General features: G+C 40.4%; 1 protein-coding gene across 7 annotated transcripts in view; it reads left to right on the top strand.

The window, feature by feature from the left end:
* Positions 1-22,819, top strand: part of LOC126162345 (NAD-dependent protein deacylase sirtuin-5, mitochondrial-like) — a 106,940-nt gene that overhangs the window by 59,130 nt on the left and 24,991 nt on the right. For all 7 annotated transcript variants that reach the window (XM_049918788.1, XM_049918790.1, XM_049918789.1 and 4 more), the window contains 2 exons: positions 19,405-19,726; positions 20,709-20,923. In XM_049918788.1, coding sequence (XP_049774745.1) covers positions 19,405-19,726; positions 20,709-20,923 — 537 coding nt within the window. The remainder of the gene's footprint in view (positions 1-19,404; positions 19,727-20,708; positions 20,924-22,819) is intronic.

The raw sequence follows: 22,819 nt of genomic DNA, 5'->3' as shown, positions 1-22,819 counted from the left end.
CATTCCTAATTGACTTGTATCTCTGTACTCCTGAATTTCCTTGAACATTTTTGTACTTCCTTTTTTCATCAATCGACTGAAATATATCTTCTGTTATCCAGGGTTTCTTTGCAGTTACCTTCTTTATACCAACGTTTTACTATCCAGCTTATGTGATGGTCCTTTTAGAACAACCATTCCTCATGAATTGAACTGCCTTCTGAGATATTCCTTATGGCAGCATCTGTAGTCTTGGAGAACTTCAAGCATACCTCTTCTGTCCTTAGTAATGCCATATCCCACTTGTTTGCGGACTAATTTTTTTTCCTGACTAGTCTCTCAAACTTCAGCCTACTCTTCATCTCTACTAAGTTGTCATCTGAGACATTGTTGAATTACTTGCCATAATAAGTGAAAAAGATTGCTAAAGTACGTTTTTTTAAAAAGGCAGCTAAAACATTCTTCACAAGCAGTGCATATTACACAATTATTAAAGATTACTTTGAGGACTCAGAGTTGTGGGTAGCAGTGGAAGGGGGATAACTGTATAATGCATGAAGTAATGTCTTGTGGCTTAGTTTTTGGTGGACGGTAGCACATAGTTCAATATGGAGCCTGGAAGTGAGGCAAGGGGCACAACAGCATCATCTCAGTCCAGGAGTCATCAGTGGGTGTCATAGTGTGAGCAGCAGTGAAGAGTAGAACTATATACGTTGCGAGACAGGAGAAAATACAGGAATCATCAGTGGATGTGCTTGGTTTGTGGACGATGAAGAAGGAAACTGTGTTTTATATTGCAAGTTACCTGAAACAATTTGTGTGCAAATAAAGGAATATTATACAACAGAGAATTACCAAATGAGGCAGTGCTGCTTAGAGGACGCTGACCTTATATTTGCAAGGATGCAGCTACTCTGTCTGGCCATCCAGATCTACCTGTCCTATCCTCTTAAAGCATGTTATGTACTCTGTGTGTTATATTTTGGCCTGTTGATTGGCATTATATTACCTTTATACAACCTATATCACTGTGAGATGCTCTTTGGGTGAATATAAATAAATAAATAGGACTGTCACAGTTAAGCATTGCAGTCTCCCTTATCTTTGCATTATAGCTCATGAATATAGTCACTGGTGGTAGAAACTGTAGTCAGTCCCCAGTGATGTTCTAGATGTGGGGGTTAAGCACAGACATTTTATCTGTGTCACTGTCTGCTGAAGGTATAAGATCCTTCTCCACTTCATCTAGTCTGTAAGGACAATAAAGTCCAGCACAGGCTTTGGATCAGCAGTGGAATCTGAGCCGAAGGTTTCCCCGTCAGAGGATGTCATTGGAGATTTCTTAACAGTAAACAGCTCTAGCTTTATGTCTGCACCTGTTGATGCAGCCCTGCAGCTGCAGGCTGGCCAGAGATGTTGTTTCCATCTCCATTGGCACCCAGGCATGTTACTTTGATATGGGCTAGAGCTGGTGGTGGAGGAGGGGCTCAATGGAAGGGGTCATGTCTGAGGTACATTGATTCTTGGTCAGAGAGAGGTTGTATCTAGTTGCATCATAAGAGACACTGCACACTGTTGTTACATTCACTTCACGGATATCTATGTACTATAATGTTTAGTTATCAGTTAGTGTTGTCAGGGAGGTGGTGGCCTGAAATGCTGCACATACTGCCTACAATGATGATGCCCTGTCAGAAAAAGCAGTGAAGTGTTCTTCTAGCTGTGTCTTTCACTTTTTCTTGTGGGATGTAAGACGTGCATTTGGTTCAAGCCACAAAACATTTGCTGTCTCCATTCACCTAAAATTGTGTCTGGCAACCAGTCAGATGCAAGCCCAAATCTGCATGCACACACTTCAGCCCCTTTCATGGTAAAGAGGCTGCACTTGTGATGCCACTTGAGGCAATGGGTGCGGGAGCTCAAACACGGATTTGTGGCAGTGACTGTGCATGATCTTTTCATCCTTTCATTGGTGTCCACTTGTCACATTGATGGTGGATGAAATATTTGCCCCATAGGAGAAGTTTGATAAGGTGTCTCTTACCAGGGGGCCACATTGAGTACAGGAAAGCCCTTGCATAGTCTTCATGGATTCTTTCCTACTGCTGCTGTATTGGGAAAGACGAAAAATGCAGCATCAGTGATGACTGCTGTTCTGAACTTTGGTAGTCTTTTCAATTTCTGAATTGATGCCGGACCAATAGGCATGCCGCCAAGCTAAGTTATTGTTACGTGTTGTACCTTAGTGTGCTTGTAGTAATTTGAGGATTAGCATGCAGAGTGCTTGTGGAATTATTATTCTGCAGCCCAGAGTCAGTAGCAGTTTACTGTGAAGTTTAAAGCACTAACACAATAAATGAAAAGTGCACAGTGCTGTCAGAATCCACAAGACCATCCCTGTTACACATGTTGGAGGACTGGTTGAGGACTGAGTCCATTGAAGCAGTGACAGCAACTTCCTTCTCCGTAACCAGGACCTTGTATGAAATATTTTTTAAACTCTGCGGTAGTTGAAAACATGTTTCCTGAAAGCTGAAATCCTCATCCACGTCCATAGGAAAGTGCAGGGGTCATCAGCATTTAAATTCCATGCCATGAGGTAGTAATTTATTAAGCACTGAATGTTGATTAAGTACTGTACTTATCTTGTAGCCATTGACATGAACCCCATTAAAACATAATTAGGCACAGTTGAAATTTGCAGTGTGTTGTAGCAGCAACACTTCCTGCACATTGGATGTTGTCAGGAGGACCACCGTTGAAGGCTTCAGCAGCACTGTCTCAGCCACCAAGTAGGCTGAGCAATATCCAAACAGTTTACAGTGTAGGGATGGAGCATCACAGTGTTGAATGTCACCCAGTAGCTGATTTTGATTTCACAGATGTACATGTTCAAAGTGACCACCTTTTTATTGATTATTACTTTGTTTTTATTTCACAGTAAAACTTCTTTTTGTTTGTTTCATAATGCTTATTCTTTCATTTCCTTCTCTCCTTTGAGGATTAGCATGCAGAGTGCTTGTGGAATTATTATTCTGAAGTCCAATGAATCCAGGGCCAGTAGCAGTTTACTGTGAAGTTTAAAGCAATAACACAATGAATGAAAGGTGCACAGTGCTGTCAAAATTCACAAGACCATCTCTGTTACACTTGTTGGAGGATCTGGTTGAGGATTGAGTCCACTGCAGCAGTGGCACCGACTTCCTTGTCCATAACCAGGACCTTGTATGAAATATTTTTAATCAGAGATTTGCAGGTGGTGCAAAACATTTTTTGAGCAGTTTAGTTTACCTTTTCTTTGATGCCATTGAGTTGGCAGTATCCTATCTTTGATTATGCTGTGGACTTATTATTACACTGTAGGCTCAGCAGATGTGCACTTTAATGATTCCACTTAAGGTCTTTCTTTATTCAGTTTTACAGAGCTGATTCTGTTACAATAATGTTGTTAGGTAGTGCACACATAGAGGGATCTTTTCTATTAATTGTTCCAAATATTACTGAGCAATTCAATTGCAAGACCTTGGCGGCTCCAAATGACAGGCAGTTACACTGATACAGTCCAGAAAGTATGTGATGTACCTTCACTCATGATGGGCGAAATTTCAGAGCGCATGCATTCATACAGTTCACAGGCCTGCTTATAAGGCCACCTGGGTTGGCCCCTGGCATGCTCTGGTGAGCCGCCAAAGAAACAACACTACTTAAGTGATCGCAAATGAGTGCTCAGCTTATTCTTTATGCCTTATTACTGTTGCCCAGTCAATTTGTTCAATGCTACGCACAACCTGTGTCTTATGTATTGCTCTATAAAGTACTATGTTCGATACATCGTATTTATTCTTGCTATAACAAACATGGTGACAAATGAGGTTTATATTTTCTCCAAATGTTAGTATTGGTGCTAAGTCACCCGACAAACATCTTGATGGAAGAAATACTCCAATGTCTCATTGCCCAGAAGCAAGCTTTCACAGAACACCATCAGGCTTTCACCACCGCTCTCAATCAAGTGGCGTCTGCATGTTTGCGGAGATTACTCTCCCGTCGCAAACCCGTGTAGGGCTTTCTTTCTTTCCTGGCTTTCAATGCACATATATCAGTTGTTGTGCCATCTTGCACCTTTGCAAAAACTGGTCAGCTTATCATTTGATGAAATGTGCAAGTTTCTCTCAACCTATTACTCTGACAGAACGCATGTTGTTGTGACATGTGTAGGAATTTACTGTTGTCAAGAAATGCCCAAACCAATCTTACAAAGCCTGGGCTGCAAAATTACATGGTTGAGCCTTTGTTGTAAAATTGTCACTTGTACTTATCATTAACCTACTGCTGATCACATAGTGCGTGATGTTGTTATTAGTCTGGCCCCAGATAGGCAAGTCAGCAACAAGGAACTTCAGTGTGAGAATTTGATGCTTACGGCTGTGCTCAATATAGCACGGTCCTTTGCAGTGTCACAGCCGCAGGCAATCAGATTGCTACATGGAGGGTAGGTATCGGAAGTTGCTCAGTCAATTGCGTTAGGCACGCTGCAAGTGTTCAGGATGACAGGGAAGGCATTGCAGCAGTACAACCTTCAACTCAGCGTCACATGGGCAGCATTGGTTATGGCCGCGGCGGCAACAAACCACATAACAGGAGTGGCCACGTACCCTCTTCCATCTTCCTTGTACTGCATCGTCCAACATGTGCATGCTGTGTGCCCTAAGTGTGGGACAATTTGTAACAAATGTTTGTATCTCTACAATGGCTGTCTTCCCGTACAAATTGTTTATTGGCTTGCATATGTTTAATAAACCGCTAAAATGCAAGTGGATACAGGAGCTGCAGTGACTTTATTAAAAGCAGAGGCATACGTGGACTTGCGCTCACCTCCCCTCACACAGGTTTCGCGGAAGTTGGTTAGCTACAGTAAACAGAAGATTCCGATCTAGGTCAGTTCTCCCCTCCTGTCTCTTACAAATTTGCTGTTCATTCCCTCACATTCCTCATCATGGATCATTCCCGTACCATAGATCTGTCTTGGTTAGATGTGTTAAATGCTTTTGGTTTCTCCATTGCTGAGAGGTAAATTTAGTGTCCAGATCAAGTTTCTTATCAGCAACTGGAGATCCTCTGCTCCGAGTTTTCATCTCTGTTTTCCCCTGGGCTATGTTGTGCTGCTGTTTTTCAGGTCCACATTACTTGATGGAATCCGCCCACCATCATTTTCTTTTGGGTGCAACAGGTGCCTCTCACATTGCACGACTCTTTCAAGGCCGAATTAGACTCTGATCAATGTCATTCAGCTTGTTTCTTCTAGTTAATGGGCTACACCACTGGTCATCGATAAGAAGCGAACGGGTAAGCTTCGCCTCCACTGTGACTTTGTGTCACAATTAATGCACAGTCTGTGATAAATGTGTACCCTTTGCCTCACCCCGATGAGTTGCTCACAAAATTGTCAGGTGGCCACTACTTTTCCAAGATTGATTTCCCAGAAGTGTACTTCCATCTCCTCGTGGAAGAGGCCATTAGGCGCCTTCTTGTTGTCAATACACCTTTCAGCATATACCAATGTCAAAGCTTGCCTTTTGGCGCCACAAACGCAACCACAATTTTTCAGCATTTTTTAGATAGCTGTCAGCCTCTGTATCCAGCTACATCAATTACCTTGACGATATCATTGTTTTGGGTTCTTCCATCGATGTGCGCCACAAACGCAACCACAATTTTTCAGCATTTTTTAGATAGCTGTCAGCCTCTGTATCCAGCTACATCAATTACCTTGACGATATCATTGTTTTGGGTTCTTCCATCAAAGACCACCGTAACAAACAGTCTCAGATCATTGTTTTCTGTTTTGCAGTCTGTGGGTATCAAGTGCAATCTTGCCAAATCCTAGTTTTTTTCAGCCATCAGTTGAGTATGTAGGTTGTGAGGTTTCTTGCACAGGGGTCACCACGTTGACGCAATTGTGGGTTTGCTGTGGCTGACCTCTGTTATGGAACTGCAGGTGTTTCTATCTAAAGTTGTGTACTACCATAAATTTTTACCAGATGCATTCACTGTTGCTCAGTGACTGCAAGCACTTTTGTGTAGAAATGTGCCTTTTTTCCGATTCCCGGCTTGTGACGGAGCATTCACTTTTCTTAAATCTAAGCTTCAATCTGCCCTATGTCTGGCCACTTTTCAGCCATGTCATCATCTCGTGTTAACCACAGATACCTCCCAGCACGGTATTTGCGTGGTAGTGGTGCACAAATATGCAGACAGGTCTGAACAAACCCATTACTTACGCTTCTAAGACTTTAACTTCCACTCAGCAGTGGTATTCTCAGATTGAAAAGGGGGCATTAGCAATTGTGTTCACCCTGAAGAAAATTTACAGCTTCTTGTATGGTTCTAAGTTCCATTTAATTGCAGATCACAAGCTGTTGGTTGCCCCTTTTAACCCTTCGGCTCCCATGCCGGACAAGGCAGCACCACTGGTTCTCTTCCTCTCCCATTATCATTGTAAGACCCATTACTAGCTGACAGCGCAACAAAATAAGTGTGTGAAAGCTTATGGGACTTAACTGCTGAGGTCATCAGTCCCTAAGCTTACACACTAATTAACCTAAATTATCCTAATGACAACACACACACACATGCCCGAGGGAGGACTCGAACCTCTGCTGGGACCAGCCGCACAGTCCATGACTGCAGCGCCTTAGACTGCTCGGCTAATCCCGCGCGGCAACACACCAACACCAACACCAATGCCTTATCTCGCCTTCCAATAGGCTCAGACCTGGCATTCAATAAGCGTTAGTTGATTTGTTTCTATTTAGACACTGTGAACCTGAATGCAATCAATGGTTCTCCCATCACTAGTGCCACGATAGCATTGGCCACCACTGTGGATCCTGTACTTAGTTGGGTCCTCTCTTTTGTGCAGCACAGTTGGCTAGAAAAACCCCCAGACTGTGCCTCAGATCCCTTGCGTAATTACTTCTCCCTCCAGCTCCACCTTTCTGTGTTTGATGGGGTTCTTTTCTTAGATATGGAGGACACTGCTCCCTGGGTTGTGATTCCCAGTTCCTTACACCATAATGTACTGCAGCTACTGCATGTCAGTCATTGGAAGACCTCATGCACCAAAGCTTTGGGCTCCTGGCATATGTGTTGGCAGCCATATGATGGGGGTGTTACGCAGCTTACTGCTGCTTGCACTCACTGTATTCAGCAACAGGCAGCCCTGCAGGCACCTTTTCCCCCCTGCCCCTGGCCAATGCTGCAGCGGCTGTGGAAGCATCTACTTTTTGATGTTGTTGGGCCCTTCATAAATCAGTTTTGGCTCATTTTCGTGGATCTCTCTTCCATTTTTCCCTTCATGGTGTGCTGTTGGTCCACATCAGCAGTGGCCACTATTTTGGCCCTGCCTAAGATTTTTGCAATTTTGTGTCTTCCGTGATTACTGTTAATGACCCCCAGTTTGTTTCTTGAGAATTTACATCATTTTGTCAGGCTAATGGTGCTCGCCATCTCACGGCTTCCCTGTTTCATCCTCAAACTAATGGTGAAGTCAAACACATGGTTCAGACGTTTAAAACTCAGATGCAGAAGTTCGTATCTAGCAGGTCCCCTGAAGCTGCTTTAGACCATTTTTAACTTTGTACCATTTCACTCTGGTGGGGTACAAGAGCCCAATGGAGCTGCTGCATGGACACCAACCACGCACACTCGTTCACCTGCCAACAGCGGTTCAGCAATTGTTATGATGATGCACACCTGTTTGGGCTCATAGTTTCGGCTGCCGACTGAACTCTGTTCCTGCCACCATCGGTCATTACCGGGGCTGGTGCCTGTGCGTCGTCCGCACTCCTGTTGGGTGGGCATCGCATCACTTCGACCAGCTGTGGCTGCGCTGTCCCTGGTACCTGCCCTATGGCCTCTTAGAGTGGGGAGATTGCATGCCAACCTGCCCGCTCATCACTTCCGCCCCTACTCGCTGGTGCTTGCTCGCCACTTGCTGCAGCAGCCACCATCATTGGCTGATGAGATGGGTGTCACTACCGTCATTGGTGTTTTCCGTGATTCATAATCTCAGTGCCGTGTGAGATCAGTGTTTTTACAATACCAGTGCTTTTTCCGTACCAATGTTTCTTTGTTACCAGTGCTTTCTCAGTACCATGCATTTTTCTGTGTCTAGTGTTTTTTATGCATGTAGTTAGGTATGTGGTTTTCCCATTCCCTAGGAGGGAGGTTTGGTTTTCCCATTCCCTAGGAGGGAGGGTGATTTCAGAGAGTGCGCATCCATGCAGTTTGCAGGCCCACTTACAGAGGCCACCTGGTTCAGTCCCTGACATGCTCTAGTGAGCCACCAAAGCAACAGCATTACTTAAGTGAACACAAACGAGTGCTCAGCCTATTCTTTACATTGTATTACTGTTGTCCAGTCAATTTGTTCAGTGCTACACACAACCTGTAGCTTACGTGTTGCTCTATGAAGTACTATGTTCCATACATCATCTTTGTTCCTGCTATAACAGCATGTTTTTGATTCTTCATTGAGATGAAGTTGCAGATATGCATCAGATAAGTTGATTTTGGAAAAGTATTGTCCACCTGATGTAGGAGACATTATTGCTTCAAGCCTTGTAGCGGGATACATGTTAACTTTTGGTTGTGATTTCATTGCAGATTTAATATTGCCTGAAACTTTTAATGGCCCATTAGGTTTGTGAATAATGACTAATGAAGTAGCCCAGTAAATAGAAAAATGGATTAAATTACTTGTTCTAGTAAATGATCTAACTCTCTCTTTGTCACCTGGAAGTGCAGATGGGATTGGCTTACCTCTGGAAAATCTCGGTTGCTTTGATGATTTTGGTGATACATCCTTCAAACTTGTAAGAATAATTTTAAACAAAATCAAAAGCATTTTCTTTGCATAATGCTTCTAAAAATCAGTAAAGGGGATTCTTTTTTCTGAAACAATGTTTACTGAACCATGCATTTGAAATCCAAACAGTGATAAAGCACACAGCCCAATTTTTTTTAGCTATAAGATGAGCCATAAGCAAGCAATAATGTTAATGCACAATAGAAATACTTTTATATCTAGATATAAGAAATAATTTTGCACTTTGTAGGTTGGTTTAAAGGGGACTGGTTTCTTCATTAATGATAGCCTCCTGTCTCAGACTAACTGTACCTTTGTGTTTATGACTTAACAGTTGTGCCTAAGCTTCATAATACAATGACTGAGTGGTAAATACTTGCTGTATTTTAAGTGGCAAAAGTAGGCCAATTGGTGCCATCCAATTTCTGACAAAATGCAGCAGTTTGACTAGGTTTGTCACATAAAATACAGATCGCTCAGTGCTGATGACAGTTACTGTGTTGTAAGTCTTGAAGCAACTTATACAAGATTCATTTCTACTTGCTTTCCACCTTTTAAGATTGCAAATAAGTACACTCAAGCATCAGTCTGAGATATGACTTTATTTACAATAATATAGTGGAAAATCCAAGCTGGAATAATAACAACATTCCTTAAAGTAAATATGTAACTGATACTGATATGAACCCCAGTCATCTGTTTTAGCAACCAGGTGGGGAGGGGGGTGCAGTTTGTAGCTTTGTGCTATTCCAATTGTTGCTGTTGCTGTGATCAGAATTCCTAGACTGTGCCTGTTAATGCAGTTGGATTTGCTGCCACTTTTTTTAGGAATAATTGACCCATCCTCAGTATTAAATTATCATGTATATAAAAATAATAATGATAAAAAACGACATGTTACAGATCATATTAAATGATTCTTGTTGCCATGATATTGTTGTGCCAAAGTCTGTTTTTTATGTATAAGTTCAACACAGATTCCACTGGAGCAAGTTCTCTTACACCAAATAAGAACACAATTACTGTGTGACCATTGTTGGCTGGTACAGAACGATGCAAAAGGGACAGCAAGAGAAGTCTATATTGATAGCCAATAATCAAACTCCAGTGAAGCATTATCAAGCCAGAGAACCATCTAGTCATATACAGAGTACAAAGGTGTTGCTAATGTTTCTTAAAAGACATCATAGTCACTGTTGACTGCATAAAATATTTATTATTACAATTGCAATTTCGGCCTTAGGGCCATTTTCAAGTAACAATACAAAAGTTACCTAAACACAAAGAAATACAAAAGTGAAGCACAGGGTGTATATACATAATTAAGCAAACATTTCATTAAGATAGTAAGATAATTATAAAAATTGGTGAGAAATGTATGTAACTTACATTCTGTCAGAATATAAGACTATCGGACATGAGTACATGTCGTCATCAAAATGCAGCCTTTTGACTGTGAGAGTCACACGAGATCCAATGAGTACAACACTTATTACATCGTAAAATGCTGTTAAATACATACTGAACTGTCAATGTTGCCATCGTTCTAATAATCTATCACACATACAAGCACAGGTGCATCAGAGAGGAGGAGATCAACATCTAGGAAGGCACCATGCTGAGTTGAGGAGGACCTGGTGAAGTGAAGTGCATGGGAGAGGTGTTGAGGTTGTGAAGGAATGAAGATAGGGTGTCTTGGCCTTGAGTCAGATTGTGAAGATATCATCAATGAACCTGAACCAGACAAGGGGTTGGACTAGGAAGGTTTTCTTTAGATAGCCCATAAACCGGTTGGTTTGGGAGGGTGCACTGTTATGGAGGTTCTGTTTTCAGAAGGCAGTAAAATGGAAGAAAGTGAGAAGCTCAACATTTTGAAGGCCAAATGAAAAGAATTCCTTGTGAGACAATATTTTTATTGTAAACAGGAGTTCCTCATAGTAGATTGCAGCCTCCCACTGCAATATGTTACTTATTTGAAATTATAGCTTCATTCTGAATTTTGGGCTTAAGGCAATGCAGTTAACTGTGTAGAAAATAACAATAAATTTTCTTAGCGTGGGAAAAATAACATACTGTCAACAGGTTGTATGTGACTGACAAATTATCTTTCTTTTTATTTACTTGCGATAACAATCATAAAAACATTTCAGAAGCAGTTACTGGTTTTGGATTATCAACGTGAGTATGTTGACCACACAAGGGAAACCTCACATCACCACTTCCAGCACCTGCGTTTAGACAGGGTTAGTTGTTGCAAGAAACTAAAACAATATTTTTGTGTATTGTGATTAATAATAAAATAATAATGATGATGATGATGAAACACAACCTGCAGAGATGAAAAAAGTTATGTTTGCACACTCTTTCCCTCACAATAGTTGGATCCCACTCTTAACGTAGGGTCACAATGACCTGCAATGCCATCCTTTCCTACCCTCCATAACTAATCTCACTTACCTCTTTGAGGGTGTACATGATGTTTCTAAAATGACTTAACAACTCTGAAAATTCATATAGACTTTTTCATATGATTTATGAAAATGGTTTTGGTTTCATTTTTACAAAGTACATCATGTTTTCTATCTCATAGGTAAACATGAGTAAGTCTTGATGGCTGTCGTTAAGTGCCAAACTCCTAGAATTTTAATGTATCAATTACCGCTTGTTTCTCCCCTGTCAGTGTTTGTTAATGTGAAAAATGTAGAGTTGCACTGTGCTTCAGATTCCATCTTAAGGGGGAAACCACATTAGGAGGCTGCTTGACACTGATTTTTTGGGATTTTTTTGGGTGGGAAGAATTAATTAGAATTTAATCAAATTTTGACATCATTTCATTCATATTTCGAACAGTTTTTGTGATTTTTTTTAAAAATAATTTCAGCCAAAAATACAAAGTTACACTGTGACGTTCACTGAAAGTTGTGAGTATACTTCTCCAAATGCGTGCAGTGTAGCCATTCCGATTTTCATCTGAAATCAAAAAGGTTTTTATTTTACATCAATAACTTATTTTCTAGGAATACGAACCTCAATGCAGGTGAAAATAATAAAAACTTTGCAGGTGTTGCAACAATTTATTTCAGTTTTCACGATTTTTTTTCTCTAATTAGGCAAAGAAAAATACCTTTAAAATCATGATATCATCTCAGAAGTGGGTTCATATAATTTGTAATTTTATAAAGAATCCTACAATCAGTTTTCATAATCATCGGTTCTACACTTTTTGATTTAGACTGCACGCAAATGTGAAAAAAGTCATTTTGAGATAAAGGCGTTTGAAAAAGAAGTTCTCGGAAAATAGAAATTCAAGGAAGTTAATAATAATGTAAAATGCTTACCGATTAATCTGTGATTCCAGCACCATATAGTAACCATTCTTCTTCCTCATAGACTTCGTTTTGTGCTTGCAGCAGTGCTTTCTGAGCTTTCCGACCTTCCTTCAGTTCCAATGATCTATGTTGATTCTGCCAGCTCACGCGCTGGTTATCCATTTGTCTGGCATAATTGTAGCTTTGCGTGCCTACTAAAATTCCTGCCATGTTCATGACCATCAGAAGGGCTTCATTGAATAAGCCTGCAGCTAAATACAAAGCCAATTCAACGACTTTTAGTCCAGAGTGCAAGTATTTAGGAGCTAATCGCCAAGTAGTGGAATTAAAACTTTCATTTCACATTTTGTGTATGGCCACCTAAACATCTCTCCAGTAATTCATCCTTTGATAGCCCTATCTGCGCTCGAGCCTGTACATGATGTGCACTCAGTTCTACGCTCATAAAATCTAAACGAATGCGAATTTCGCTTTGAAATTTTGACAGCATATTCTTGGATAGTTAGCTAATGATTTATGCAATAAAAAAATCATATTTTTTGAACTTCCTAATGTGATTGCCCCCCCTTAAATTGTAGGTCGCCCCATAACTAGCTGACACGGAGTGTGAGGCCACAAAAGGCCAATGATATTTACAGCATTTGACACTTCACATATTGTCTACCATGGGACCACAATATTAGCTGCTAATGGCAACAGGGGGCGGACTGGTGGTATCCAATAGTGAACACAGCATGAGGCTATGGAGTGTAGTTGAAATGCTTAGCTGCTGAGAAACTCACAAAATTGCTATAGTGGAGAGCAGCTACAAAGGCGGGTGTCTCATGCATTCTGCACAGAGAGAGAGGAAAGATACGTTGTGATGCTGCCAGTTTCTTTCTGTCAGTTCACGCTCTGAGACAGCTGATCGCGCACTAGCATAAACATTGTTCCACAGGGAACTTTACGAACTGCATTCTTAGTAATGAGAAACTTCACGCGTGCACACACACAGCCTTCCACATAGAATTAATTAATGTTGAACTCAATCACAACATTCCCAATCATAAAAAATAGTGAGATAAATAATTTCTCTACATTAATTTCTATAAAGCTGAACGCGACAGACTCTGAAAGTAAAACAGCTGTAAATAAAAACATATGCAAAACTTTATGCTGTTTTCAGATTTGTAAAAACTTTCTTAAAAACTCTAATTTATATATATATGTAAGTAATTACAAATATTTTTCCTATTGTATAACAGAAAGCAAGTGAAAGCCCAAAGATGACGCTGAAACCTCAATGAAACATCTCTGGGTGATAGCACAAAAAGAAACAATTGTATTTTGCTCAAGGTGAATCCCTTCCAAAAGAACAGTTTATTTGTAAAGCTAACACAGATGGAAGAGCTTCAACTTCAAGACACACTATTTTGTCAGTAATCATGATGTAGCTTCATTCTTTCTTTAAATACTGTCAATGTTTAATGTTCTTCTTTTGAACGATAACAATTTGTTTCGTTAATCAAATGAATTTTTGCATTGCTTACATTAGGCACCCACAGTGATCGAATACATTTAAAGCATTTTCAAGTTTTAATAATTTTTGACCATTAGGATATCAGAAACAGCTCGTTTAATGTATTACTAAAAGCTAATTTTCTTTCATTGTGCAACCTGCTATGGCGTTATACACTCATGCTCATAAATTAAGGATAATGCTGATACATTGTGAAACAATGCTCTGGTGGGCAGTTTGCGGGTTTAAATCCCCTCAGAGTATGACCATGCGGTGCATTTGACGCACGGTCGTCGCACGGTGGCGCTGGCAGCAGTCCACATAAGCAGAGATATGTTGGTGCATGTCAGAGTACAGTGCAGCGAGTAAGTGTGTAGACGTTTTCAGACGTGCTAAAGGTGACTGTGTGTTGAAAATGGCTCAAAGAACACATATTGATGACGCTGTGAGGGGTAGAATACTAGGGCGACTGGAGGCTGGTCAAACACAGCAGGTTGTAGCATGGGCCCTCCGTGTGCCACAAAGTGTGATCTCAGGACTATGACAACGACAGGAAACATGTCCAGGCACTACAGTACAAGACGTCCACAGTATACAACACCACAAGAAGACATATCTCACCATCAGTGCCCGCAGACGGCCACAGAGTACTGCAGGTAGCCTTGCTCTGAACCTTACCGCAGCCACTGGAGCAGTTGTCTCCAGACACACCATCTACAGACGACTGAACAGACATGGTTTATTCATCCGGAGACCTGCAAGGTGCAGTCCGCTGACCCCTGGTCACAGGAGAGCCCGTAAAGCCTGGTGTCAAGAACACAGTACATGGTCATTGGAACAATAGTCCCAGGTTTTGTTCACTGACAAGTCCGGCTATAGTCTGAACAGTGATTCTCGACGGGTTTTCATCTGACATGAACCAGGCACCAGATAGCAACCCCTTAATGTCCTCGAAAGGGACCTGTAATGGACGTCTTTGTTTGATGGTGTGGGGGTGGGATTATGATTGGTGCACATACACCCCTGCATGTCTTTGACAGAGGAACTGTAACAGGTCAGGTGTATCGGGAAGTCATCGTGGAGGAGTACCTTGAAACAGAAGATATCTGGCGAATGGAGTGGCCTGCCTCTTCTCCAGACCTAAACCCCATCGAGCACGTCTGGGATGCTCTCGGTCAACATATCACGGCACGTCTTCACACCCCTAGGAGACTTCAGGAGCTCTGACAGGCACTGGTGCAAGAATGGGAGGCTATACCCCAGCAGCTGCTCGACCACCTGATCCAGAGTATGCCAACCCATTGTGCGACCTGTGTACATGTGCATGATGATCATATCCCATATCCCATATTGATGTCGGGGTACATGCGCAGGAAACAGTGGCGTTTTGTAGCACATGTGTTTCGGGGCGGTTTTCTCAACTTATCACCAATACCGTGGACTTACAGATCTGTGTTGTGTGTGTTCCCTATGTGCCTACGCTATTAGCGCCAGTTTTGTGTAGTGCCACTTTGTGTGGCACTACATTCTGCAATTATCTTTAATTTATGAGCATGAGTATAGTATGTGTTCTTAATTGAACGAAATATGTTTTATGGAGAAAATGGCATTGTTACAAGGTCAAAGATGAAACATGAGCTAGTAATAATTTGTTGTGCTGCTGCAGACACAGTCTCACAAATGAAGTCATAAGTAGCAGTAACTGGTACTTACATACATCACAGCAAGAAATTAATACCATCGTCTTCGCTGTCCAATTTAGATGAATCAGACTCAGCAAGATTTACGGCGAATGGTTCCGTAACAGTGTCCCTGCAAATTTCCCTGTTGTAATCTTCATCTTGCAGTTTTTCTGCATGTCTTACGCAAGCTGCCCATGCAGATGTTGAGATGCTGTCTATTGCCTCATGTATAAGTCTCTCGACAGCTGCAATTTTGAATGTATTGTTCTTTTCTGCAATATATGCTTTAACATGAACCCATACCAGCTCAATTGGGTTGTAATAGCAATGGTATTGGGGGTTATCTAATGATACGGTGTCCATACTGCTTTGCAATTTCATCTATCTCATAAACTCTGTATGCAGGCTTGTGTTGATTGACAAGAACCAGCAATTCTGCTCTGGTATGCGATGAGTTGTGAGGTATTTCGTTAGATGACAGTCATGCAAAATGTCTGCCTTTTTGGAGATCATATTTGGAGCTTTGTTCACTTGGACTGAGTGGATGCTTACATTGTCCATGGCTATAACTGAAGACACAGGAATATGTGGCTATAATTGTGTAAACCACCTTTTGAAGACGCCGTACGTCGTTTCAGAGTGGTAACCTTCAGAATTCTTAGCCTTTGATGCCTTAAGAATCGGCTTACTCTGAGGAATAAAGCCAGTATCTGCTGATACGACATGAAGCACTATAATTCTGTTACCCTTACCAATAGGAACTTCTAATCCACCGTACCCATCACTCATTTTCCAGCACATAGCCCTTGCGTGGTTCTGATTAACGAAAGTTTCATCTATGTAGTAAATTCGAGATGTGTCAGCTTCTCTGATCTGCTGCATTGTTCTCAAAAACACAGTTCTTGTAGCTACAATATTGCTTCGTTCCATTAATAATTTCCTACCATAGTTTGTTTTCTGATACCTGAACCCCATGTTTTTCAGCATCCTCAACATGGTCCTTTTGCTTTCGTTAAAATTTTCAGCTTCTTTAATACGCGAAACTAGTTTCTCTGCTGTTGGATATTCACTTTCAGCATGCATACTGGACACTATGTGCTGCAAAACGTTTTTCGTGAAATTGTCTAGCTCACCCACTTCTTTTTTGTGGTCGTGTTACTTCCCTGGTGATTTGAAAACAGCTGAGCCGCAGGCTTGCATATACGTCTTAGCTTCACTGGATATTCTCTGAACGGTCCTCAAACCAACACCACATGCTTCAACTTTGTGCTCCTGGCATTTGGCAACGGTGCAACCTGCGCCTTGTGCCGGCGTGGATTCAGCAGAAGATTGTCTCTTAAAGTATTGGTACACATGGGACACTATTCCTCTTGCCTGTTTGTGTAGCACTCGGCGTGATTGCATACCATCACTCACAATGAACACTATGATGGCAGTCAGCACTCAGTACGGAACACTATGACTGAAATAAACAGTTAGAACTTCCGAACACAGCACAACCCACACAGAACGAAGACAAGAATGTCACTGGCGCGTAATTGGCTGTGAGTCACGTGGTACACTTCCGCATGCTTCTGCGCATCCGACCCTTGCCCACTTTTGTAGCTGCTATCCTCTCTAGTGGTGTTAATACAAAGCAGAGCAATAGCAACAATAAACAAAGCAAACATTGCATTATATCTACAACAGTTGTCGAAGTTACCATTTCGTCAGATAGGAACCCAAGGAATTTTGCAGAGTGAGAAAGAAGTGGCAGATGAAGAATTAGCTCTGCAAGATGAGTCAGTGGAATGTGTGGTGTCACATATGCTCAACTGTGCGAGTAACACATAAGGAGTACAATGATGATACACACTTAAAAATTGAAAGTGATAGTGAAACAGGTGTCAAGCCATTTAGTTCACCATCCCTGTTGGACAGGAAACCACAAATCCCATCTTCAGTGAAATGTAGTAAAGGACAATTGTTGTCCAAGGAGCAGGTTCTAAACATAATAAGATATGTGGGAGATCATTTGCAGCATAATAAAAAAATAATTATGAACAGATTTCGAATAAGTGCACAGCATTATGACCGTGTAGTGCACAAGAAAAACTATGGATATTCATGGGAGGACAAGGCACACTTGTTACAAAAACTGGTGTTTGCACATTTCAAGGATGGTTGGTACAATTTACAGGATGTGTACGATAGTGACCTACTATGTTATGCAGATGAAACTGCGCATAACATAGATTACAGTGATTTCAAGGGAAGCAGTGGATGGTTGCATAACTTCAAACATTGCTACAGAATTGGAAGACACAAGATAACGAAATTTCAAACAAAGAGTCATCTTGACAACGCACAGCAAAGAGTAGAATCGGTCTAAAAAGACGACTGTGGTATGAGCAGTGTTTTGGCCAATAGCTGGTCGAAATAACTTGCGTTTTCTTGATTCCTGGTCTGTGTATAAAAATAATACTCCTTCAGAGCAAACTATCTCTACTGAAAAGTGTGTGACATTGCAAGGCATACCACCTGGAACCATTCAGCCTCTGAATGTGGTTTTTTTTTTTTTTTTTTTCATGCCTATAGAGCGTATTGTCACACTATCTGCAGCTACACCTTAAAGGATAGCCAGCTGCACGACAAGCTTCATGACAGACTTTTTTGCATCCCTTCATATTCCATCAGTTCTAATCACCCCTTTACACCAAAATATTCTATGTGCATTCTGTAAGAGTGGATACCTAGCTGAACGTCCTGTATAGTTTGTAATTCCCAAGGAGTTCACCTTCAATTTGACAGTGTGAACCTTTGAGATTGCCGTGGCATGCCATTTTTCATTCTGTGTTCATGGTGCAAGTTAATAGTTTGTTTTGAACATTTCTTGAATGTTGATGATGTCCATTTTTTGAAGTGTAACACATACATCCCATAGTAAGTTATACCCTGCACCTCCTGGGCACTCATTTTCTGTCACCCTCCTGATGCACATAGTGAGTCATTAACAGCTAATGATTTTCCTGTTGTAATTGTTAACATAACACTTTCGAATGAGCCTCTCTAAAGACTGAACTTGCAGCCTTGCTCTCAAGGGGTTCCTTGTGAGTAAGTTAAAATTGGATAAAGGCAACAGCATACCAGCTCAAATGGGACCATGCCTAGTAAGCACTGTAATGGTCAAACCAACCTCAGATCGGTTACAGCTTTACTTAGCTATGCAGTTTGGATGTGACTTCCATTGATTATGTGGCACACATCCCATCTGAAGTTGATTTCGTGGCAGACTTGCTGCAGAATGTCAGGCGTAGCTACTTCGGCAGCCAGAGACAGTGGTCATGTGTGTACGAGTTGTGTTTTCATGAATATTTGTGTGTGTGTGTTGTTTAATTCAGAAGAAGGCCTTTTGGCCAAAAGCTTACTTACTAACAGTCTTCTTGTTGTGCATATCTGCAACTCATTGTCTCTGCTGTATGGTGTTGTATAAGTATTGGGAAAGAAAGACAGGAACCCTTTAGAATGAAACATGAATTGGGCAATTACAACATAGAGGAAGTTGAAGGCATCTTGATTGGAGACTACCAGTACTCTGACCTGGATGAAGATAGGGCTGCATCTGTAATTTAAAAATAATTTTATATTTGTTCTCAAATGACCTGATTGTTAACATTGCTGAGTCAGTGGGAAAAACATTTTGAGTGCTTCAGAAATGTGAGATATACATTGTGTTTAATGCACTTTCTTTACTCATTTTATGTGTAGAACTGTATGTGTACAGGTGCACGCTGTTATGTCTTTTGTATACACGCGACACATTATACAAATCCAACCTGTCAAACAGTTCTTTTAAAAGGATTTTATTTAGTCTGTCAAAAGCAGAAAACTACTTATGAAGTTCAAATAAACTTTGCTGAAATTTCTGCGTGAAATGTGATTGTCATATTGTGTATTAAAACACCTTATGATGGAAAGCTCAGTTGTGTGTATGTATCAGTTACAATGAGGTTTTTTTTTTTAAGAAATAAAGTGATGAACTAACCAGAGCTTTACACTTTTGTGCAGGATGGTTCTACTCAAGCATTCATTTTTCTCTGGAGGGAAAGTTTTAACTTTGAGAGCTACAATGGCTTCACGAAATCGACCAATATCTGACATGGCAGCCTTTAAGGATGTGCTCAGAAAATCGAAAAACTGTGTTGTGTTATCTGGAGCAGGTGTATCTGCAGAATCAGGTATACCAACCTTCAGGGGATCTGGAGGATTCTGGAGGAAGTATCAAGCACAAAACTTAGCCACACCTGAAGCTTTCCAGAGAGATCCTTCTCTTGTGTGGGAGTTTTATCACTATAGAAGAGAACTTGTGATGACAAGAAAACCAAACAAGGTACTGTATGTTCCTTAACCTAGTACTCATGTGGGTGCAGATTTTGTTGCCATACTTACAATAATATAGTAGAAAAGTTAATTTCTTTGTTGTGATACAGCCGTATGAGATTGTGAGCTTATGCCCCTGATCAAAACTTTATTTGACCTTATTTTTGTGTGTGTGTGGGGGGGGGGGGGGGGGGGCGTTGCCTTCATAGACTCTGCAAATTACTGTCCAGCAGTTGTGAGCACATGGGTACTATGCTATGGTGTCAGTAATATTTAAATAAAGCACTGGAATGCTGTAAATAAAATTCACAAACATTAAGTTTTTCTGCATCATTATATCCCAGTACTGACTGTACCTCAGGGTGGTGGGAATACATGAAGGTTTTATCAGAATGTTCTTTGAAACTGCTGCTTATTTGAAGATTTGCTAAGGAAAGAGTTAATTTGAAATTTCTTGTATTACTGTGGTATCTTACACATGAAACTTTTGTTTCTTTGCTGTGAAGTTTTCTTTCTCTTTCTTTTGACTATGCCAGTTCTTCTGTGGTAAATTTAGCACTCACTGTCACAACAGTTACTTTGTACACTGGTTCAGCAGAGGACTGTAATCAAAATGTAATATCAGAATTATAGAAATCTGTAGAATGGAACTTTATTGTTATGCCTGTGCCTAGTGTTAAATTATTTAGTGACATTGTCACCATTCCAGTTTACATTCATACTTAGGTGTTATAAACTTCTTTCAGCTCAGGCATGTTGCCCATAAAGATTTCTTGCAAACTTATCAAACTTTAGAGTACTGATTTGATTGACGAGCATGTCAGTAAGGGCACTGAAAATCTACTAAGAATAGTACTAGATTGTTATTAATAGAAGTCTAAAAATTAGCACTTTATATGCTTGGGCCTACAACATAATTTTCTGGAGAGCTATTAATTCCAATGGTTGTAGCTGTTTTCAATTAAAATGGTGTAATGAAACAACTGTTGCAGGCTCATTTTGCCATAGCAGATTGCCAAAAGAGATTCAAAGATCAAGGGAAATCATTTACAATAATTACACAAAATATTGATGGGCTGCATCAACAAGCTGGTGCTGAAGATGTTATAGAGCTGCATGGTTCACTTTTCAAAACAAGGTGCACCAAATGCCATGAAGTGTTAGAGAACAGAGTCAGCCCAATATGTCCATCGCTGGCTGGAAAAGGGTATGTCACCTTGCTTGTTTTGGACATTTACTTTATCTTAGTCCACAATGCATTGATGAGAGTATTATCTATGAAGATTATAGCAGTACATTTCAATGCAGTTGTTGTACTTGTATGTTGTTCATGGATGCTCTCCCATCCTTTTAAAATTTCCTTGAAAGTCACTGATTATTCAGTAAGCAGCAGCAATTTTTAGTGCAAACATCAAGTGACAATGTTTCATATGTCATTAAATATTTTTAATTCCTAACATCTGTTGTTTGTCATGCAAAATTTGAATAAAAACTAGGACTGATTCTTCAGTTAGAAACTTTGTATATGATACCAGAAATGACAGAGAATATACATTATTAGAATTTGCAAAGAAGAGCAACATGTTTGTCTCTGGAGAAAACAGTAATTAGATAATGGACCACATGTGACAGTTATAAATTGTTATAAACCATACTTGAAGTGGCATAGTGGTCAACCCTGTGGATTCCCATTCAGAAAAAGCAGGCTTTAAATTATTTAGATAAAGATCCTGAATTGGATTTTTAAGGGTTCACTGAAATCTAATAATGGATACACTGGGCTGTTTCCTGTGAGAATGAGATGACCCATTTCCTTCCTCATACTTTCTGTACCTGAGCTTGTGTTTCATATTTAATATCTTTGCCATTAATCCAGTCGTAAATCCCATCTTCCTTCCTTTTAGATTTTCAAGTGATTGTAGACAAGTAAGACGTAGAGTAAAAATGGATGCAAAGCTGGGGAGTTATTTTGAGCTAGTATTGAGAAGGAAGTGTGGTGATGATGTGTGGACACCAAGAAATGCAGGTGGAAGTCAGACAAGCACTGAGACAAGAATGTTGACCATCACCCATATTATTTAATACCAGTAAACCCCAGTTATTTAAAGACTTGGACTCCCATGTATAAAACAGTGTCAAGCCTCTTATCACTTTACAAATGAGTTAATGTGTTAAATATTTTATGTTAAGCATGTAAACAAGAAAGCTTGGAAAAGGTTTGAAATTATGTTTAAAGTTTGTCGGAAGTCGCTATGTGCTCTCTCTCTCAAGTGCAGGATGAATGTAGTCTGGGTAATTAGCGTGTCGTGATCTGCGCTGCATCAAGACATATACACAGTTTCTAAATGTAACATCTGTCTTGCTGTGTTGGGCTTTTAATATAAGATTGTACCTCTTAATGGGTAGATTATGATAGCATTTAAAAATTTTCAATTCAGTCAATAATTAATATGAAATACTGAAAATCAAATTTTTGTTGCCCTCGAAAGCCATTAGATAGGCAACCTGCAACTAGGACCAATGACTGTGCAACATGTTAGCTGTTTAGTAATATAGATACACATACAAAAAGCATTAGATGAAATAGAGAAAATTTATAGATAGCAGGAGTTAAAGTTCATGGTCTGACTCGGATAGAAATAATTCTTTCAAGATATAATCTAAAACTAAATAAGACCAAAACTAAGGCATTAGTTACAAGTACAGTAGGTCCTCGACTATCTGGCATAATGTGGCGGGATGTCAAGCCAGATAACTAAACACCCTGATAGACCCGAGTTCTATAATTCTCTCTTCTGACCCCATCTGTACCATTCAGCACACCCTTTTTTATACCAAAACCCAATTTTATTAACATTTTCTGACTTCTTACATAATACATGCTAGTTGTAATTCTTTGTTACATACATACTGCACCCTTCAAAACTTTTTACAGGAAACATCCAATAATCTGCATCGTAAAGTATGAATGTATGATTACACATATGGGAAAAGCCAGGCCTAACAAAAAAAGATGAAACTTACAGGTTTAAATCTTGGATAGATGACTGTTTCTCCTCTTCTGTGCTGCAACATCCCTCCACTTATGCAAACAGATGGCATC

The sequence above is a fragment of the Schistocerca cancellata genome, chromosome 2, assembly GCF_023864275.1.
Source record: "Schistocerca cancellata isolate TAMUIC-IGC-003103 chromosome 2, iqSchCanc2.1, whole genome shotgun sequence".
NCBI classification, from domain to species: Eukaryota; Metazoa; Arthropoda; class Insecta; order Orthoptera; family Acrididae; genus Schistocerca; species Schistocerca cancellata.
Note: the sequence above shows the minus strand (reverse complement) of the source record. Positions and strands in the feature narration are given on the sequence as shown.